Below are 18,746 nucleotides of genomic sequence, written 5' to 3'. Positions count from 1 at the left end.
TTTCCTCTCCCCTTTAATTCTAACTCATCTTTCATTTTTGTGCTTATTCATTCATCTCCCATTCTTCATCTCTGTGAGTGGCAGGTGCTAAGCAGTATGACCACTTGATATTTGGTCCTTTCCCATTCCTCTAATCCTAAGTGAGAATAAGTTCATTGTTCCTATATGGTTTCTAGGTTAGATAACAATTTGGTATTTTGCTACAGAAATAAGGAGTTACCTAGGAACAAAACCATTCATTTTTGCAAAAAGCAATCTCAAGACTTTCTCCTTCTGCTCCCAGGTCAAATCTCCAATATCCACATTTCCTTGAATATCGGTCCTGAATAATTTCAAAGATAAAAAATGAAACGAAAATATAGCCAAAGTAAGCATCTCATCTTTTTAAAAAATATGAACTATGTAAACACGAGAAAATTTCCAAACCATAAATGAATATTAAGAGGCTTCCAAATGTAATGACTACAAAGCAAACTGTGTCCGCTACAAAATCACAAAGTTGAAAAGGATATCAATATGCTAGCCATTCTGAAATGTTATGTAGTCATTAAGATAAAAATAAGAAAAACTATAATAAGAAAAAGGTTTGTGCTCAAACAGTAAGCAAATTAGAAAGTTGTAATATAACATGCATCGCAATACAAAAGGAACAATACAACAACAAAGAACATTTACAAGGTGAGATTATTGCTAAATTCCTTTTAACATCTTTTTGTATCAGATATTTTGCTGTGAAAACAGAGTGATAAGAGGTACATTTAGAAAATAACACATAACTTATCTAGCCTATTTTCTTAACTCCAAATAAATCTGCAGCTAAGCTTTCCAGGCAGGTCTTTATCTACACTATCACTTTCCCAGAGGATTCGTAGTCTATTTGCTATTTATGAAAGCTGGCTGACACTGTAGAGAATACTGATGTTGTACAATGGAAGAAACGTTTTTGCACATAGGTCAATTGCGGTAGTTTTCTTTAAAAGTTTAGGTTTTGGGCGCCTGGTGGCTCAGTTGGTTAAGCGACTGCCTTCAGCTCAGGTCATGATCCCGGAGTCCCAGGATCGAGTCCCACGTCAGGCTCCCTGCTCGGCAGGGAGTCTGCTTCTCCCTCTGACCCTACCCCATCTTGTGCTTTCTCTCACTCTCTCTCCCTCCCTCTCTCTCTCCCTCTCAAATAAAAAAAAAAAATCTTAAAAAAAATAAAAGTTTAGGTTTTGCCTTATGATCACCGTATACTTCAACTTTCCTTCCCCAATCTGCCTCTTAAGCAGATGATGTAATATTTTAATCACCATTTCTGCCCTGCTGGTACAGGCAATAGAACACTGAGGTTAAGATGAGAAGTTGTTCAGTAGCAAAAATGTCACACAGAGGGCAGAAGAAGAAGAGCCCAGTTTCTGCAATAACAATGTGGAGAATCATTTTATATACCTCCCTCTGAAAACTTACTTACCACTTTGGAGACAAAAATATAAAAGAAACTGCCTTATGTATGGTAGGGACTCAACTTGCTTGACATATTAAATTTAAAAAAAGGAAATTACAGTGAACCTCTTGGTAATAGAAGTAACAGACTTCTGAATATGGCAAAAAGTTTTTAAAAGTCATAGTATGGATATTTTTGAAGAAGAGTCTTGTCTTTCAGAAGCCACTGACCATGTCCAACCTTCCCAACAGCTATATAATTTAAAAGAACCTACAAATTAGTCCATTATAAAACAAAGCAGAAAACTCATTTGGAAGCACTGTTAACAAGATGTTTAAGTACATAGTAGTAGGGAGTCCTTTTAAGTTTCTTGAGTTAAGGCCTTTGAAGAACCTAATTGCCCTGGGATATAAGACTTTTTTTTCAGTGGGACACCTGGGTGGCTCAGTCGGTTAAGCGGCTGCCTTCAGCCTGGGTCATGATCCCAGGGTCCTGGGATCTCCTTGCTCAGCAGGGAGCCTGCCTCTCTCTCTCTCCCTCTGCTTGTGCTCTCTCTGTCAAATAAATAAAATCTAAAAAAAAAAAAAAAAAAAAAAGACTTTTTTTCAGAATAATCTTTAAAATGCACTATAATTTATGGGTTAAGAGTGCACTGACAAACAAAAATGCTAACAGGAAGCAATCATTGTATACAGTCTCCAACTGTCTCAAGCATCCTGCTACCTTTATTACAGTGGCAGTAGATCTCTGGAGTATATTTTGGAAACTTGGGGGGACTTTTGGTTAATACAATGATGGGGACCCACTACTGGATGTCCTCCAATCCATGGGACAGTTCTGTACAATAAAGAATTATTATGAACTGTTATATTGGTTTTTTAAAGTATATGTTTAGTTAGATATTATTACCTATGAATTTCATCTCAGAATAGTAAAGGAAACATTACAAAATATTTGTGAAAGTATGCTTATCAAAAATGTTTAAACTGAATCTGATCAAACCTTTATAATGAGTTTACAGAAAGTAAAATAACACATTAAAAGATATTACAATGACATTCTATGGAACAAATGATCAATCTCTTTAAGAAGTCTCTGTGATGAAGAAAGGGAATACTAAGAATACCTACTAAGCCCCACACACTGTCCTAAGCATAGGGGTTATAAAGATGAGTAAGATAGTTCCTGTCCTCAAATAACTTAGTGAGTAATCTATTCAATATTTAGATATTAGCAAACTGAACTCCGAGGGTTCTTATTTCTCTAAAGGACACAAAAATAGCACAAAAGATAAAATATTAAAGGCATGATTAGTACCATTTCTCAGCCTCCATAAGATCTTGATTCACACTATTGGTGCTGTGCTCTTTGCCATCAAACGTTCGGATTTTGGGATATTCTGTTCTTCCTGCACATGCCTCTCTCATTTTAAAATTGAAAGCAGCTTGAGCTACCTGTTTATAATGCTTCCTGCTAAATAGGATCTGTTGCTTCACTTGGTGTAGAGCATCTAAAAAGAAACTTTCCACTTCTGTTCTCTCATCCAGTATGTTCTTGGCCAGCTTCTTTACTCGATTCAGTTCTCTGTCCTTCATCTGGAGAAGTTGCTGCAGCTTGTCAATTTCAACCCGCCCTGCTTTGTTCTCTATCATTGTCTGTTGCTGCATTTTACAAACTTCAATCTCAAACTCTCTGGTCATACAACTCAGGGCAGTCTCCAAGTTTACCACCTTCTTCTGAAGAGTTTGGATTTGCAATCTTTGCTGGGTAAGTTGCATAATCTTTTCCTTAACCAACAGATCATTGATCTCCTAAAAACAAAGATGAGAGAGGTGAGAGGTTTTTTTAGTCAATTTCAGAACTTAAAAAGTTCCTTACTAAATTTCATTACTTCAGGAGATTTAAATTTGATGCCAGGTTGAGATGGTGATATTTGGTGTTCTGTGTATGGAGAGTAAAAAACATCTGAGGGTTCTTCTCTGGGCTTGTGAAGGCCACTACTTTTGCTAAGTAAGAAACTGTCCTTCCTTTAAAATTCTGAAAGTTTAAATATTTTGTACTATGGAAAGGGTAATTTCAAAATCAGTAAGACTATACAGTAACACATTAACAACTATATACTGGAAATCGGCCATAGGCTAGTTGCCTATTTCTTTTTCTTTTTCTTTTTTTTTTTTTTCATTTTCCCTTTCCTCCTTAGTGATAAAACTCTAATTTTATTCAGGAAAGCAGGAAGCCCAACTGAAAATTCCCAGTCCCCCTCGCAGTTCAGCAAAGCCATGTGGCTAAGTTCTGGTCAATGAAATGTAAGTAGAAGTGTGTGCAGGACTTCCAGGAAGACCTCTAAAGGGAGGGGCATACTTTTTTCCTCCTTGTCCTTTTTCCTTCCTGCTGTCTGAGTAATGGTTAGAGTTTCAGCAGCTGCTTTGGGCCATGAGGTGACTTTGGGGCTGTCAGCCACACACTGCTAGAGTTAAGGAAACAGCCCTGTTGGCTTTGTGGCGCTACCATTCTAGCTCTGGATTGCTAACCTCCAGACTTCCCTTAGGGGCGCGAAGAAACCCTTACATGGTAAAGCCATTGTCGTCAGGGCTGTTACAGCTGAACCTATTCCGAAGTGATTCAGAGACCGACTCTTAGCTAAGCAAAGTAAAATGAGTATTCTAAGGTAGTAGAGGATAGGAGTTATTTATGTGATACATTCTTTATAAAGCCAAGTCGAATGCTTCTTATGTCATTCTTGTAATTAATCCTTTCAGATAAGAAAGGTACATTACCCAGACAGAAGAAATATGGTCCCATTGTCCTTATTATACTCAATTTTTCATATTTGCCAACACAATCCTTAAACAAACAAACAAAAAGCAGAAAGATAGGAAATGAAGTCTAAATGGAGTGGGAACCTTTTGATGTAAAAGGAAAGTCTGAGTCTCTTGCAACTTCTGGGAGTTTTTTTGTAGAGCATCAGCTTCCTTCAGATGGTATGCAAGAGCTTTCTGGAGATAAACATTCTCTTTAAAAACAGCTCTCCCAGCATTGTTCAATTGCCTGAAATAGATAGATATAAGATCCCAAAACACAGGCCTAAGTATTAGATATTATGAAACTAAAACAATGATTGCCTTATCCCCCAATATTAAAAATAATGCCCACCACTTATTTAGTTAATGGTGGGTACTCAACAGTTAGGTGGGAATCTTGTGACTAAGTTCTCATCAACAGGAAAGTGAAAAGTTATGTGTTACTTCCAGTCCCAGGCAGTTAAGAGCAGACAGGAGTTTCCCATGCTCTCTCCTGTCCATATGACTGGATGTGAAGAAGTCCAAGATGGAAGCAGCCCTGGTTTCTGAATCACCACTCAAGTAGAGCTATCAGACTCATATTGGATTGTTAAGTGAGCAAGAACTAAAGCCTGAGACTTGGGAGTTTATTTATTAACACAATACAATTGTTATTGTCACTAACATACCTCATGACAACTCTGTACAGTTGCTATGATTATCTGCATTTTTAGGTGAAGAAATTTAATTTCAAAAACTTTAGGAAATCTTCTGACAGTCAGTCAGTCAGTCAGTAAGTATACATATTGGGAACCAAAGTCTAAATTGAAAGCTGGGGTTCTTTCCTCTACACCACCCTGGTACAGAAAGGGTGGGTGGGAAAGGAGCCAGGACACAAAGAGAAAGAAACAGTGAGGGAAAGTAAACAAAAGTATTTGAAGAAAGCAAACCGGGAGAGAAGGGGGAAGACAACATAGTAACAAAACACCAGCAAAGAGGTCAGAGAGGCTATGAGAAAGGAAAAGGAGACAGCAGTCTCTTACACAACAGCTTCATGGTGAGCTCTCTCTGCCAGCATTATTATCTTCTTTTCAGCCTCTTGTTCTAATCGGTGCTAAAAAAGAAAAGAGGCTATTTTATTTTTTTATTTTTATTTTTTTTTAAGATTTTATTTATTTATCTGAGAGAGGATGAGAGGAGAGAGAGAGAGAGCACATGAGAGGGGGGAGGGTCAGAGGGAGAAGCAGACTCCCTGCTGAGCAGGGAGCCTGATGCGGGACTCGATCCCGGGACTCCAGGATCATGACCTGAGCTGAAGGCAGTTGCTCAACCAACTGAGCCACCCAGGCACCCGAAAAGAGGCTATTTTAATACAGAGTTATATTTCTAACAAATTTACACATCAAAAAGTGAAGTATTGATTTCATAATGTCAAATAAAATACTCCTGTCACATGACCTGATGTGAAGAGCTCCAAGTACTGGTGGAGGAGCTAGCAAAGAGGAGAGTGTGAACACGGGAACCTCAGGGTACCTCCAGGTCTCCCCATTAAAGAAGGAACATGACATGAAAATACCAAAAAAAAAAATCTACATCAGTATTGGAAAGTATTTCTCCCAGAACTGGGAGAAATTTCTGCTAAATACAAAGTGGCAAGAGTCATTTATTTACTTATGCAACACACTCCTATTGAGCACTAATATTGGCCCAGATTTTTTAGATGCTGGAGATTCTGTGGTGAAAAAACAGATAAAGTCTCACCTTATATTTTAGGTGAGATCCAAGCAACAATAATAATTAAAATGCATTGAGCATTTACTATGTGCCAGGCCTGGTTCTAAGAGCTTTATATTTATTATTTACTTCTCACAACAACCCTAAGAATCAGACACTATTATTATCCCCCAAAACAAGGACTGAGGAAATGGAGGGAAGGAGAGGTTAGTGACTTGCGCAGAGTTAGATAGCTAGTAAATGGCAGAGCAGACATTCATAGCAGGCAGTGTGACAAGTAAGAGAATTAATGGACTGTGATAAATGCTGTCAATGTAGTAAGCGAAGTAATGACACAGTAATTGAGGGAGATTCTTTTAGATTGGGGTTTAGGGAATCTATCTCTGAGGAAATGACATTTGATCTCTGAAGAATGAGAAGAGCCAGGGGAGCCTGGGTGGCTCAGTTGTTAAGTGTCTGCCTTCAGCTCAGGTCATGATCTGGAGTCCTGGGATCCAGCCTCACATCAGGCTCTCTGCTCAGCGGGAAGCCTGCTTCTCCCTCACCCTCTCCCATTCCCTCCTGCTTGTGTTCCCTCCCCCTGCTTGTGTTCCCTCCCCCTGTGTTCCCTCTCTCACTGTCTCTCTCTGTCAAATAAATAAATAAATAAAAATCTTTAAAAAAAAAAAGAATGAGAAGAGCCAGAGCTGGAGGAAGAACATTCTAGAAAGGAACAGCAAAGTACAAAAATATGCCATTGGGAAAGGGCTTGGTGGTTCAAGGAACAGAAAGGATGACCAGGTGGAGCATGCTACGGTATGAGATGAATAAACAGGCTTACTGGAAAGCCCACTGCCATAAACCAGCAGCACTGGGGTTCACACCAGCGTAGGAGTTCGTACCTAACCAGGGAGTTTGTCCCTAACATGGTGAGATGGCTACTGCTGAGGCTGGCCATCCCAACACTCATTCCCATCCTCCCTTTTCCTTCCTAGCTTCCATTAGGGTCTAGAAAAACAACACACTTTCCCAGCATCCAATATAACATGGTTCTGGCCAATGAGATAGATGTAAGAAGAAATCTGCTAAGAGCTTCTGGGAAAGCTTTTATGGTTTGCAGATCAAAAAGGACAGACACAGCTGGAGCCTCCGTTCTTCTGGCCTTAAACACAGACAAATCTTAGAGCTGCATTAACCATCTTGCAACTATGAAGGAAAGGCCAGCAGCCACCTACTTCCAGACAGAAAAATCCTATTTATATAAGCACTGTCAGTCAGGTATTCTATAAACGGACCAAGCACTCCTAACCTTTGTTTGTAGAATACAGTTAGCAGGGAAGAGATCAAGCTTAGGGTGGGATAGAAGGAAAAGGCAATTGAGAGCAGCCCATTTCTGAGGACTTCCATTCCTAACAGTGCCAGGAAGTGCTCAGGGGGAAAGCACCAAGATGCGGGTCCTGCCCCACTCCTAGGTTATTCACTACATAAACTGGAAATCCAGAGCCACTTTTTGAAGCAAATCCTTTATCTAAACCTGATGTGAGTACTTATTTGCCCCACCCTCAACCTGCTACGTCCCTACCAATTTCTGAAAAAAATCTGTTCAGTTCTTCCTAAGAATGAAAAATTAGAAGAATTAAAGAAAAACCATGGGTCCTCTGAAAAGATTGTGCAGAAGAGAAGTGTTCCAATGCACTTCCCACAATTTGGAGAATTAACATTGGAGACATCCAATGTTAATTGGAGAAACATGGAAGTTTGTGATATGCTAAGGAACATTTTTGAGCCCCCTTTTATTAACATCCTTAGTTTAGCTTGGCTTGACTAGGGAAATACCTTCATGAGTACCAGAGTGACAGCTCCCATCCCATCCCCCCCCCATATAATGTGGTACATGCCGCTCTTCTTCCACCAGGGGAACACCAAGCTGAGGCGGGTGTGTCCTGAAACCTTGGTAAGATGACAATCCCTCTTGAGGATTTCAAGAATCTCTAACTAGGGGCACCTGGGTGGCTCAGTCCATTAAGCATCTGCCTTTGGCTCAGGTCATGATCCCAGGGTCCTGGGATTGAGTCCCACATTGGGCTCCCTGCTCAGTGGGGAGTTTGCTTCTCTCTCTGCCTCTGCCCATTCCCCTTCCTCTCCCCCCCCCCCCCCGCTCATGTTTGTCCTCTCTCTCTCTCAAAAATAAATAAATAAAATCTTTAAAAAAAAAAAAAAGAGGTGCGCTTGAGTGGCTCAGTCGGTTAAGTGTCTGACTTCGGCTCAGGTCACGATCCCGGGGTCTTGGGATCAAGCCCCGTGTTGGGCTCCTTGCTCAGCGGGGAGCCTGCTTCTCCCTCTCCCTCTGCCTGCTACTCCCCCTGCTTGTGCTCTCTCTCTCTCTCTCTCTCTGTGTGTCAAATAAATAAATTTTTAAAAAAATCTTTAAAAAAAAAAAAGAATCTCTAGGAGGGGAAAAAAGGACTAAACATTGAGATACCTTGAACAAGTTTTGTTTTCTCTGTTTTTTCTTTTTTCTGCTGTGATTTGATAAACCCACCTCTAATAAGATCCAAAGGAAAGGTTGATATGCATATAGACACTTATATCGTTCTAGTAAACAAAATATTTCTTTTTTAAAAACAAAATATTTCTTAATTAACTCTAAAATGTCGTACCTTTTCTTCAAAAAACTTGCCCTCCAATCTTCTAAGAGTCTCCTGATGTTTCCGCTCTGTGTTCCTTAAATTCTCCTTCAACTGTAATTAAAACAACAACAACAAAAGATCAATAGGAAATGGGGGTGATTGAGGCACATTCCTGGAAAATTCTCAATAAAGAAACATTTTCTGTTATACATTATTTCTTTTTTTTTTTAAGATTTTATTTATTTGCGAGAGAGAGAATGAGAGACAGAGAGCATGAGAGGGAGGAGGGTCAGAGGGAGAAGCAGACCCCCCGCTGAGCAGGGAGCCCGATGCGGGACCCGATCCCAGGACTCCAGGATCATGACCTGAGCCGAAGGCAGTCGCTTAACCAACTGAGCCACCCAGGCGCCCTGTTATACATTATTTCTTAATCCTGAACACAGAAAAATTCCATGTCCCTGCCCGTGAGCACCAGCTTTCCAACCAATTTTCTACAGACTTACAAGATCAGTATTGAATTTTTAAAAAAGCTGTTCATGAACAATAGTTCCCAGGACAAGTTGTTCTCATAATCATATTTTTCAAATATCATGTGGACTCATAGAATCATAATATTTTAGAATTGGGGCACCTGGCTAGCCCAGTTGGAGGAGCATGCAACTCTTGATCTTGGGGTCATGAGTTCAAGCCCATGTTGGGTGTAAAGATTACTTAAATAAATAAACTTTAAAAAAATAATATTTTAAAATAGAAAGGGATCTTAAGAGTCACAGTAAATACAATTTCCTACTTGATATAGGATTCCTTCTATGAGAAAAATAGCTACAGACAGAAGTATCACTAATTCAAACTTCATTAATTCATTAAACTAGCATTTCATAGTTCCCATTTTTAGAAAATTCTTCTTAGTATTAATCTAAAACACATCTCCCTATGATTCCCACAGATGGATCCTTCTGTCCTCAAAACATGTTTACATGGAATAAAAAGGACATAAAACTCTTCTAGGCAAAGAAAGGTAAACTAATTTAAAGCTACGATTCTATAGTCTACATTTCCTGGCAATCAGTCAGGCTGAAATAGCATACTCAATCTAATCTTCATGCCGTAAAAAAGGCAGCAGAGAGGGGTTTCCGCAAGAGACAGACCTTTCTCACTTGCCAACGGGTTTTACTCTGGGCTAATCTCTTAACTTCTCTAAGTCTCAGGTTCCCAGGAATAAAAAGAGAATAATAATAGTAACTAGCTCATAGGGTGTGGCAAGGATTAAATAACAAACAATACATGTAAAGTACCTAGAATAGTAACCGTTTAATATAAAACCTAGTTATTATTATATCTACTATCATCCTCCCTTATACTTAACAATTTTCCTGTCCTAATTGTATTAAATCTCCATTTCATAAGATGTCTTTCAGATGTTCTTTCTCCCTATATTTCTCATACAACTTTTTAAAAAATGGCCTCTTACATCGTTAAAGACTGAAAATTAATGTCAATATACAAGTTTATGGAAATGTCTATCTAATCTTCGCATGTGCAGGGATGGACCTTTCATATGCCATTGGACTCCCTCAAAAATCCATAAATTAACAAATCTTTCAAAAGATAATTAGGTAATGCCTATCAAAAGCCTTTAAAAGTTTATGTTCTTTAACCTATAAATTCCACCTCTAATTGGGATGCCTGGGTGGCTCAGTTGGTTAAGCGTCTGCCTTCTGCTCAGGTCATGATCCCAGGGTCCTGGAATCAAGTCCCGCATCGGGCTCCTTGCTCAGCAGGGAGCCTGTATCTACCTCTGCCTGCCTCTCTCTCTCTGACAAATAAATAAATAAAATCTTTAAAAAAAAAATTCCATCTCTAAGAAGTTACCCTAAATGCTAATTACAGATGTAGAAAAATATTGTTACTAGATGTTCATCATGGTGTATAATAGTGGAAAATTAGAAAGAAGTCCAGGGGCACCTGAGTGGCTCAGTTAGTTAAGCATCTGCCTTCAGCTCACGTCATGGTCTCAGGGTCCTGGGATCGAGTCCCACATTGAGTCCCACATCAGGCTCCCTGCTCAGCGGGGAGTCTGCTTCTCCCTCTCCCTCTGCCCCTCCCCACTGCTCATGTTCTCTCTCTCTCAAATAAATAAAATCTTTAAAAAAAAAAAGATTGTTATATATTCTTTAAAAAAGAAAAAAGAAAACAGTTCAGATGTCCAACAAGAAGGGACCAATTAATAAATCATGATACATTGGGGTGCCTGTATGGCTCAGTTGGTTTAGCTTCGGACTCTTGATTTTGGCTCAGGTCATGATCTCAGGGTCATGGGGTCAAGCCCTGTGTCGGGCTCTGCGCTGAGCGTGGAGTTTGCTTGAGATTCTCTCCTCTCTCTCTCCCTCTGCTCCTCACCCTCCTCTCTCTCTCTCTCTCTCAATAAATAAATAAATAAAATATTTTTTAAAAAATCATGATACATCTACCCAGTGGAATTCTATGCATCTAGTCAAAAGATTTTATAGAAAAGTATGTAATGGTGTTGAAAAATGTTCACAATAAACGTAAAAAAGTCAGGTTAACAGTTTGTACATAATGACCTCATTTAAAAAAAATACCACATATTTTTAAATGTTTCTACATAGAGGAAGAAAAATGGAAAGAAAATATACCAAAATATTTACCAGTTATCTCTAGGTAGTATAATTGTCAGGGAGAGCTTTTAATTTTCTTTTTTGTCAGCTAGATTTGCTGAAATGGGTATTATCACTTTGTCAAAAGAAGAAAAACTAAAACAAATTATTAAAAATAATAACTGCAACCTACCAATGTACGCTCCTTCTGTTAATCACATAGATATCATTTTTTCTTTAAAATTCATGCTTTGAATACCTTGTGATCATCTAAATTTAATTAGCCTCTTTTAATTTGTATAGTGAATTCTATACACACACTTTAATTAATTTTCTTCCTTTATGTATACACCCTCTTCCCATTTTAAGTTCATGGGTCCCTACACCTGCCTTAATTCTTCCATATTTGGGATTCCAGAGAACCACCTTATTTTTTCCCATAAGCCAGTATCTTTTGCCTTTGAATTTTAAGTCTTCCTGGCCCATGGCCCTTTTTGAAAAGTCTGAAATCTATTTCTCCATTAGGTGGCAAAATTGTTCTTAAGAAATCATACTGCGGCCCACAAGAATATGCACTAGTTGATTCACTTTGATTCAGAATGTATACCTATACTTCCGATAGCTATTTTGAGAGTTCCTAAAAAGTTACAGATCTTAACTTGATTCAGTCTTTAGCATTTCCGTATAAAAATTTTTTTGATATTCCTTTTAGAAAAATTTTAAGCTTTTTTGAGGAATTATTAACAGTAAAGTATTTCATGTGTATATTATGATGATTTGATATACATATACATTATGAAAGGATTCCTCCCATCTAGTTAGTAGAAACTTGATATTCCTGCAATTACATTTTTAATGAAAAGACCTACTCAGCATTTAACAAAGATTCATTGAGCATTACTGTGTATCTTGTATTTCAATGAATACAAAGGAACAACACTGTTCATGCCTCAAAGATTGTAATCTAGCAGGGGAGATAAGACAAATGATAAATATGTCAAGGTAGAATGGGCTAAAGTGTATAAAAGAGATACAAAATGCTGTGAAAACACACAAAGAAAATTATTACTTTTTTTGCTAATAATCTTTTTATTTTTTCTCTTTTTTCCAGCTTTATGAGGTAAATTGACATATAACATTGTATAAATCTAAGGTGTACAATGTGTTGATCTGACACACTTATATATTGCGAAATGATTACCACCATAGCATTAGCTAACCCCTCCATACTGTCACATAGTTGTCATTTCTTTTTTGTGGTAAAAACACTTAAGATCTACTTTCTTAGCAATTTTCAAGTATATAATACAAGATTATTAGCTCTAATCACCATGCTATACATTAGATTCCCCAGAACTTGTCAATCTTAGAACTGGAAGTTTGTATCCTTTGACCAGTATCTCCTCATATCCCCCTCCCTGCCAGCTGTGGTAACCTCTAATCTACTGTTTCTCTGAGTTCAGCTCTTTTTAGATTCCACATGTAAGTGATATCAACCATCATAGATGGTTGCCTTATATCACTCATTAAGCAAGTTTTATTATTATTATCTTTCTGATTTATTTCACTTAATATAACACCCTCAAGTTTCTTTTTTTTTTTTAAAGATTTATTTATTTATTTATTTGAAAGAGAGAGAATGAGAGAGAGAGCACATGAGAGGGGGGAGGGTCAGAGGGAGAAACAGACTCCCTGCTGAGCAGGGAGCCCAATGAGGGACTCGATCCCAGGACTCCAGGATCATGACCTGAGCCGAAGGCAGTCGCTTAACCAACTGAACCACCCAGGCGCCCCAACACCACCCAGGCACCCCAACACCCTCAAATTTCATCCAAGCTATCATAAATGGAAGGAAGAAAATTATTACCTTTTTTTTTTTTTAGGAAAGTTAATACTTTTAAACATGACTTTCGGGGACCACCTTATGGAGAACATGCATTTGAGCTGAGCCTTTGAAGAATGGGTAAAATTTTAATGGATAAAGATCTATTGGAAGTATATTCCAGACAAAAGAAACAGTGTAACTATTTAAAAATAGCAGAAAAGACTTCAGGGATGAGTAAATATCCAGTTCGGGTGGATTAAATGGGGTGCACATGGGGAGGTGTAGTAAAAGGAGAAAATTAATGTTCCAAAGTAGGTGTAGGGTCTTGACTTTCACACCAAGACATCTGGACAATGCTGGGTTTACAACAGAGAAATCCTAAAGAAGATCTTCAGGGAGGTGATCAGAACATTCCTGCATCAATACAGACTTCGGACTGTGGTGGTTTTAAAATATATCCACAACTTCTATGATTTCTAAGGCTAGCTCAAGAAAGGGATAGCTTCTGTCTGGCTTTCTTTGGGATTACTCACTTTGGGTAAAGTCACTGACCACGTTGTGAGAACAATCAGGGCCCCTCTGTAAGGCCCCCACGAGAAGATGTTGAGGCCACCCAGTAATTATTGGCCCCAACCTGACAGCATGTGAGTTGGCACCTGGGAACAGATCTTCAGGCTCTCACCTAGCCTCCAGATGACTGAGACCCTGGCTGATATCTTGATTGCAACGTCATGAAGGGCCCTGAACCAGAACTGCCCAGTTAAACTGCTCCCAAATTTCTGACCCATGGAAATTGTGCTTTTAACAAATGTTTATTATGGTTTTGAGCTCTAGATTTGGGGGTAATTTTTTCTGCAGTAACAGGTTACTAATGCAGGTGAAAAAATAGAGAGAGCAGGGCTAGAGGTACTGGACTGGGATTCAGATTACCAGGCTTCTGCGGCCAGCTCTACAACTTACCATGAAAGTCACTTAATATCTTTGTGTCTGTTTTCTTGTCTGTAGAATGGCTTAAATAGGCCTAAAGTTTCTTCCAGTTCTATGATTCTATGAATTCCATGAAAGGATTTAGTTTTAGATGGTTGCCTTATATCACTCATTTAGCAAGTTTTATTATTATTATTATTATTTTTTTTTTTTTAAGAGGCCCCACGCCCAGCCTGGAGCCCAATGCAGGGCTTGTACTCATGATCCTGAGATCAAGACGGGAGCTGAGATCAAGACGGGAGCTGAGATCAAGAATCAGATACTTAACTGACGGAGCCACCCAGGCACCCTGCAAGTTTTATTATTAAGTACTAACCTAGGAACTAGTGAGGAGTGACAAGGACATACACAAATAGATGATTTGATTCCTTTTATTCTCCTCAGTTTACAAAATTAAAGAACAACACAAATATAAAATAACTAGAGAAGACAGTTATACAACTGCTCTTTTAAGGACTTTAAAGGTCTGGAAACATAGGGGGCCTGGGTGGCTCAGTCAGTTAAATGTCTGTCTTCGGCTCAGGTCATGATCCCAGGATCCTGGTTTTGAGCCCCGCATCGGGCTTTCAGCTCAATGGAGAGCCTGCTTCTCCCTCTCCCTCTGCTGCTGCCCCTGCTGTGCTCTCTTTCTTTCTGTCAAATAAATAAATAAAATCTTAAAAAAAAGAAAAAGGTCTGGAAACTCATAGAAGGAGAGAGTTCCTCTGAAAATACTTCAAAGGAGCTTGTATAATGGTGAGCTACAGAAATTAAGAACAGTTTTAGGGGTGCCTGGGTGGCTCAGTCAGTTAAGTATCTGCCTTCAGCTCAGGTCATGATCTCCAGGTCCTGGAATCCAGGCCCACGTCAGGCTTCCTGTTCAGCAAGCAGGGAGCTGGCTTCTCTCTCTCTCTCCCTTTGCCCCCTGCCCCGGCTCATTCTCTCTCTCTCTCTCAAATAAATAAATAAAATCTTTTTAAAAAAATTAAGAACAATTTTAATATTTTATTTTTCTTTTTTTTAAGGTTTTATTTATTTGACAGAGAGAGAGAGGGAGCACAGCAGAAGGAGAGGGAGAAGCAGGCTCCCTGCTGAGCAGGGAGTCCGATGCGGGACTTGATCCCAGGACCTGGAATCATGACCTGAGCCGAAGGCAGACGCCCAACTGACTGCGCCACCCAGGCATCCCTAAAAAATTAAGAACAATTTTAAAGCAACAGTTATATGCAAATAATGAATCATGGAACACTACATCAAAAACTAATGATGGGGATGCCTGGGTGGCTCAGTTGGTTGAGCATCTGCCTTCGGCTCAGGTCATGATTCCAGGGTCCTGGGATCAAGTCCCGCATCGGACTCCCTGCTCAGCAGGGAGCCTGCTTCTCCCTCTCCCTCTGCCTGCTGCTCTACCTGCTTGTGTTCTCTATCTCTCTGTGTGTCAAATAAATAAATAAAAAATCTTTAAAAAAAAAACAACTAATGATGTACTGTACAGTGACCAACATAACATAACATAATAAATAAATAAAAATAAAAATAAAAAATAAAATAAAACAGTTATAAGACCAGTTGTAACGCAACAAGTTATCAGGTTCATAAACAAAGCCTACCGGGAAGGTTTTGGGATAACTTTGCGATTACGATAGAGTTAAAACACATTCCTCCACATTCCTCCAGTCTAAGAAAGTGTCTTCCCCTTTCCTACCTTGTCTGAAATGTGCCAAGTCATCCCTTTAATTAGAGCTTTTAAGAGTACTCTACTAAGATTTTTATTTATTTAAGATTTTATTTATTTGTCAGAGAGAGAGAGAGCCCACAAGCAGGGGGAGCAGCATTTAGAGGGAGAAGCAGGCTCCCCTCTGAGCAGGGAGCCTGATGCGGGATTCAATCCCAGGACTCTGGAATCATGACCTGAGCTGAAGGCAGACGCTTAACCGACTCAGCCACCCAGGCATCCCTCTACTAAGATTTTTAAAGCTATATAATTAAAACAAGCAAACATCAATAACTACTATGCTACTACTTTTACCAGGGATTAATAGGAATGAGTGTGCTAAGTATTTTACACACATTACATTATTTAACCCACACAACATCTCTAAGAGGAGGCAGGTGATATTACAGCTACATTTTACAGGTGAAGAACCGGAGACTCAAGAGAAGTTAACAGACTATCCAAAGCCATACAGCTATCAGCTGCAGAACCAGGACATGAAGTCCATAATTTCAAACACTACATTGTCTTATCTGACTTATTCATTTCGCATATACTCTTTGGATTTCGTGATCAGCTAAAAGGTAAACAGAAATAGGATGCAGGAACTCTGGTTTCCCATCAAAGCTTGTTCTTGTTAAACAGGGCTCTGGGTAGCCCAAGGAGGGCTTGAGAGGCATTGCATGCTTGGAGAACACCATGCCCAAGAGTGAGAGGCACTAAAAGGGACGGTGGAAGGGCCTTAAATAATACTCATGGCTATAATCATAATTTTAGCAGTAGTAATAATGCAGCAGGATCAGCAACAACAGGTAATATTTACCACACAGTGCTATGCATTTAAAACAGATTATTTCATTTAGTCTTCACAATGACCCTTTAAAGTTGGTACCATTATTCTCACCTCCATGTTTTAGATGAGGAAATTTAACAAGATACCCAAGTAGTAAAAACAGTATGCTCTAGCAGCCTGACTTCAGAGCATCAACTTTCAGCCCCTCCACTACATGAAATACGGTTATCTTAGGTGATAATACTCTTATTATTACTGGTAATAGCGGCAATGTTCAGTTGCACGTTAGAGCGGGCTCATACCAGGAATTTTGCTAGCATGTTGTTAAAGTGTTTGTAGCTTGAAATTGGCCATAATACAAGTATTTATACCAAGGAAATCAGCAAATGCTACAAATCAGGACTTTTGTCCTCAGAGAGCTACATGCCACTATAAATATAATTTTCACTTATATGATATACACTACTTTAAGCACTTTAAATACATGAACTCATGTAGCCTTTACAGTAACCCTACGAGTCTATGAGTAACCCTTATTATCCTTATTTTACAGATCAGGCAACCAAGGTATAGAGAGGTTAAGTAACTTGCCCGAAGTCACAAAGCTGATTTCAGCTACTATCCCCTGCATAAATGTGCCATTTATTACATTATTACTAATGCAATAAAACTATATTCTGAGCTGAGGGGATGGAAAGTAAGAGAAAAAGCATAGCAAGGTCAGAGAAACTTTCTGAAAGTACTCAGTTTTCCTCACCCTGCCCACCCTTAACCAGAGAACCTTCTAAAATGTTCTAAAATCATCCTTCATCAGTCTAAACCTATTTTCCTTTAGGACTTTGCTACTTTGCCCCTAATGTTTCCCAAGAACTGTAATTTGTTTGTTTGTTTCTTTTTTTTTTTTAAGATTTTGTTTATTTATTTGAGAGAGAGAAAGAGTGTAAGCAGCAGGGAGAGGGAGAAGCAGACTCCCCACTGAGGAGGGAGCCCAGCTTGGGGCTTGATCCCAGATCCTGGGATCATGACCTGAGCTGAAGGCAAAGGCTTAACCAACTGAGCCACTCAGGCGCCCCTGTAATTTGTTTCTTATTGAAGTCATTCCAAAGGTTTAGTTGCTGATAAATGTGGAAGGGTGTGTTGGCTAAGATTTGGTGAAGTCACAAAAAAATCAATGCTTAGAAAAGTCTTAGAAATAAGACTTGCACCCAGTGCCACACTCATTATATCTTCCGCTTTCTCTCAAATAACCTCTGAAATGTCAAAGGGAGTCCTTTACCATCTCACAGGAATAAATGTCTATGAAGGCTTTTGCACACATTAAGTATAGTACTGTGATATTCACTTGATTGTGGCACTCTGGAACCGAACCTGCAATATTTCCGAGGTATGCTTGTAGTTAATTCTAATCACCTTTATTTAAAGAAAGAAATAAACTTACATCATCTAATTCTTTCTCCACTTGGATTTTTCTCCTCTGGAATTGTTTTATTGTTTTCAGCTCTGTCTGAATCATGCCAATTTCTCTAGCTTTTTGATGGAACTGTCCCTCCAGCTCATTTATTTGCACAGTATACTTTTGTTCCTGTATGCAAAAAAACAGGTAAATGAGTTAGGAAAAAGAACAAAAGCCCCACAGAGTTGTGTTCCCTTTGAAGCCTTAAGCTATTTGTCTATCTTATTTGAAGAAATGTTCCCTTTTTATTTTTGCATCAAGTTTTACTTTTTGTTAGAAGATACCAAGTGCCTTGAATAAGAAAAAAATTCTCAAATGAGCTGATCTTATACAGAAAATGTAATTATTAAAAAGAGGTATGAGAAGACTAAACAAAATTTTAATCTGTAAGAAAGACAAATAACATCCCTAACCCTAAATTAAAATTAGTGAACTAAGAGATAAAGGAAGGGCTGATAGCTCTAATAAATCAAGAAAGAAGGAGAAGTTGGGAAAAAAGAGGAAGGAAGGGAAGAGGGAGGAAGAGAAGGCTGAGGATGAGGAGGAAGAGTAGAAAAGGAAGAAAAGGAGAGAAGAGAAAAAAAAGGAAGGAGGAAGTGGAGGAAGAAAGGGCCAATAACACAATTTTTAAAATGAATGAAATAACAAAAGGAAATGCAAATGACCCTCAAACATGAAAAAATGTTCAATATAGCTCATAATAAGAGAAATGCAAATTAAAATACACTGGAATACTCACCTATCATGTTGACAAAAATCAATTTTGACAATACAATATACTCTGGCATATTGTGAAGACATGGATAGGAGTTAGATTTCTCAGAATACAAC

At 38.8% G+C, this 18,746-nt stretch overlaps 1 protein-coding gene across 5 annotated transcripts in view; it reads right to left on the bottom strand.

Moving 5' to 3' along the window:
- Positions 1-18,746, bottom strand: part of BBOF1 (basal body orientation factor 1) — a 41,411-nt gene that overhangs the window by 9,778 nt on the left and 12,887 nt on the right. For 3 of the 5 annotated variants that reach the window (XM_078053930.1, XM_078053931.1, XM_078053929.1), the window contains exons 4-8: positions 17,901-18,044; positions 8,577-8,657; positions 5,247-5,317; positions 4,327-4,471; positions 2,741-3,234 (exon numbers count right to left, since the gene is read on the bottom strand). In XM_078053930.1, coding sequence (XP_077910056.1) covers positions 2,741-3,234; positions 4,327-4,471; positions 5,247-5,317; positions 8,577-8,657; positions 17,901-18,044 — 935 coding nt within the window. Of the gene's footprint in view, positions 1-220; positions 323-2,740; positions 3,235-4,326; positions 4,472-5,246; positions 5,318-8,576; positions 8,658-17,900; positions 18,045-18,746 lie in introns of all 5 variants that reach the window. The other 2 variants (XM_078053928.1, XM_078053927.1) reach the window with 1 other exon arrangement.

The sequence above is a fragment of the Halichoerus grypus genome, chromosome 8 (assembly GCF_964656455.1).
Source record: "Halichoerus grypus chromosome 8, mHalGry1.hap1.1, whole genome shotgun sequence".
NCBI classification, from domain to species: domain Eukaryota; kingdom Metazoa; phylum Chordata; class Mammalia; order Carnivora; family Phocidae; genus Halichoerus; species Halichoerus grypus.
Note: the sequence above shows the minus strand (reverse complement) of the source record. Positions and strands in the feature narration are given on the sequence as shown.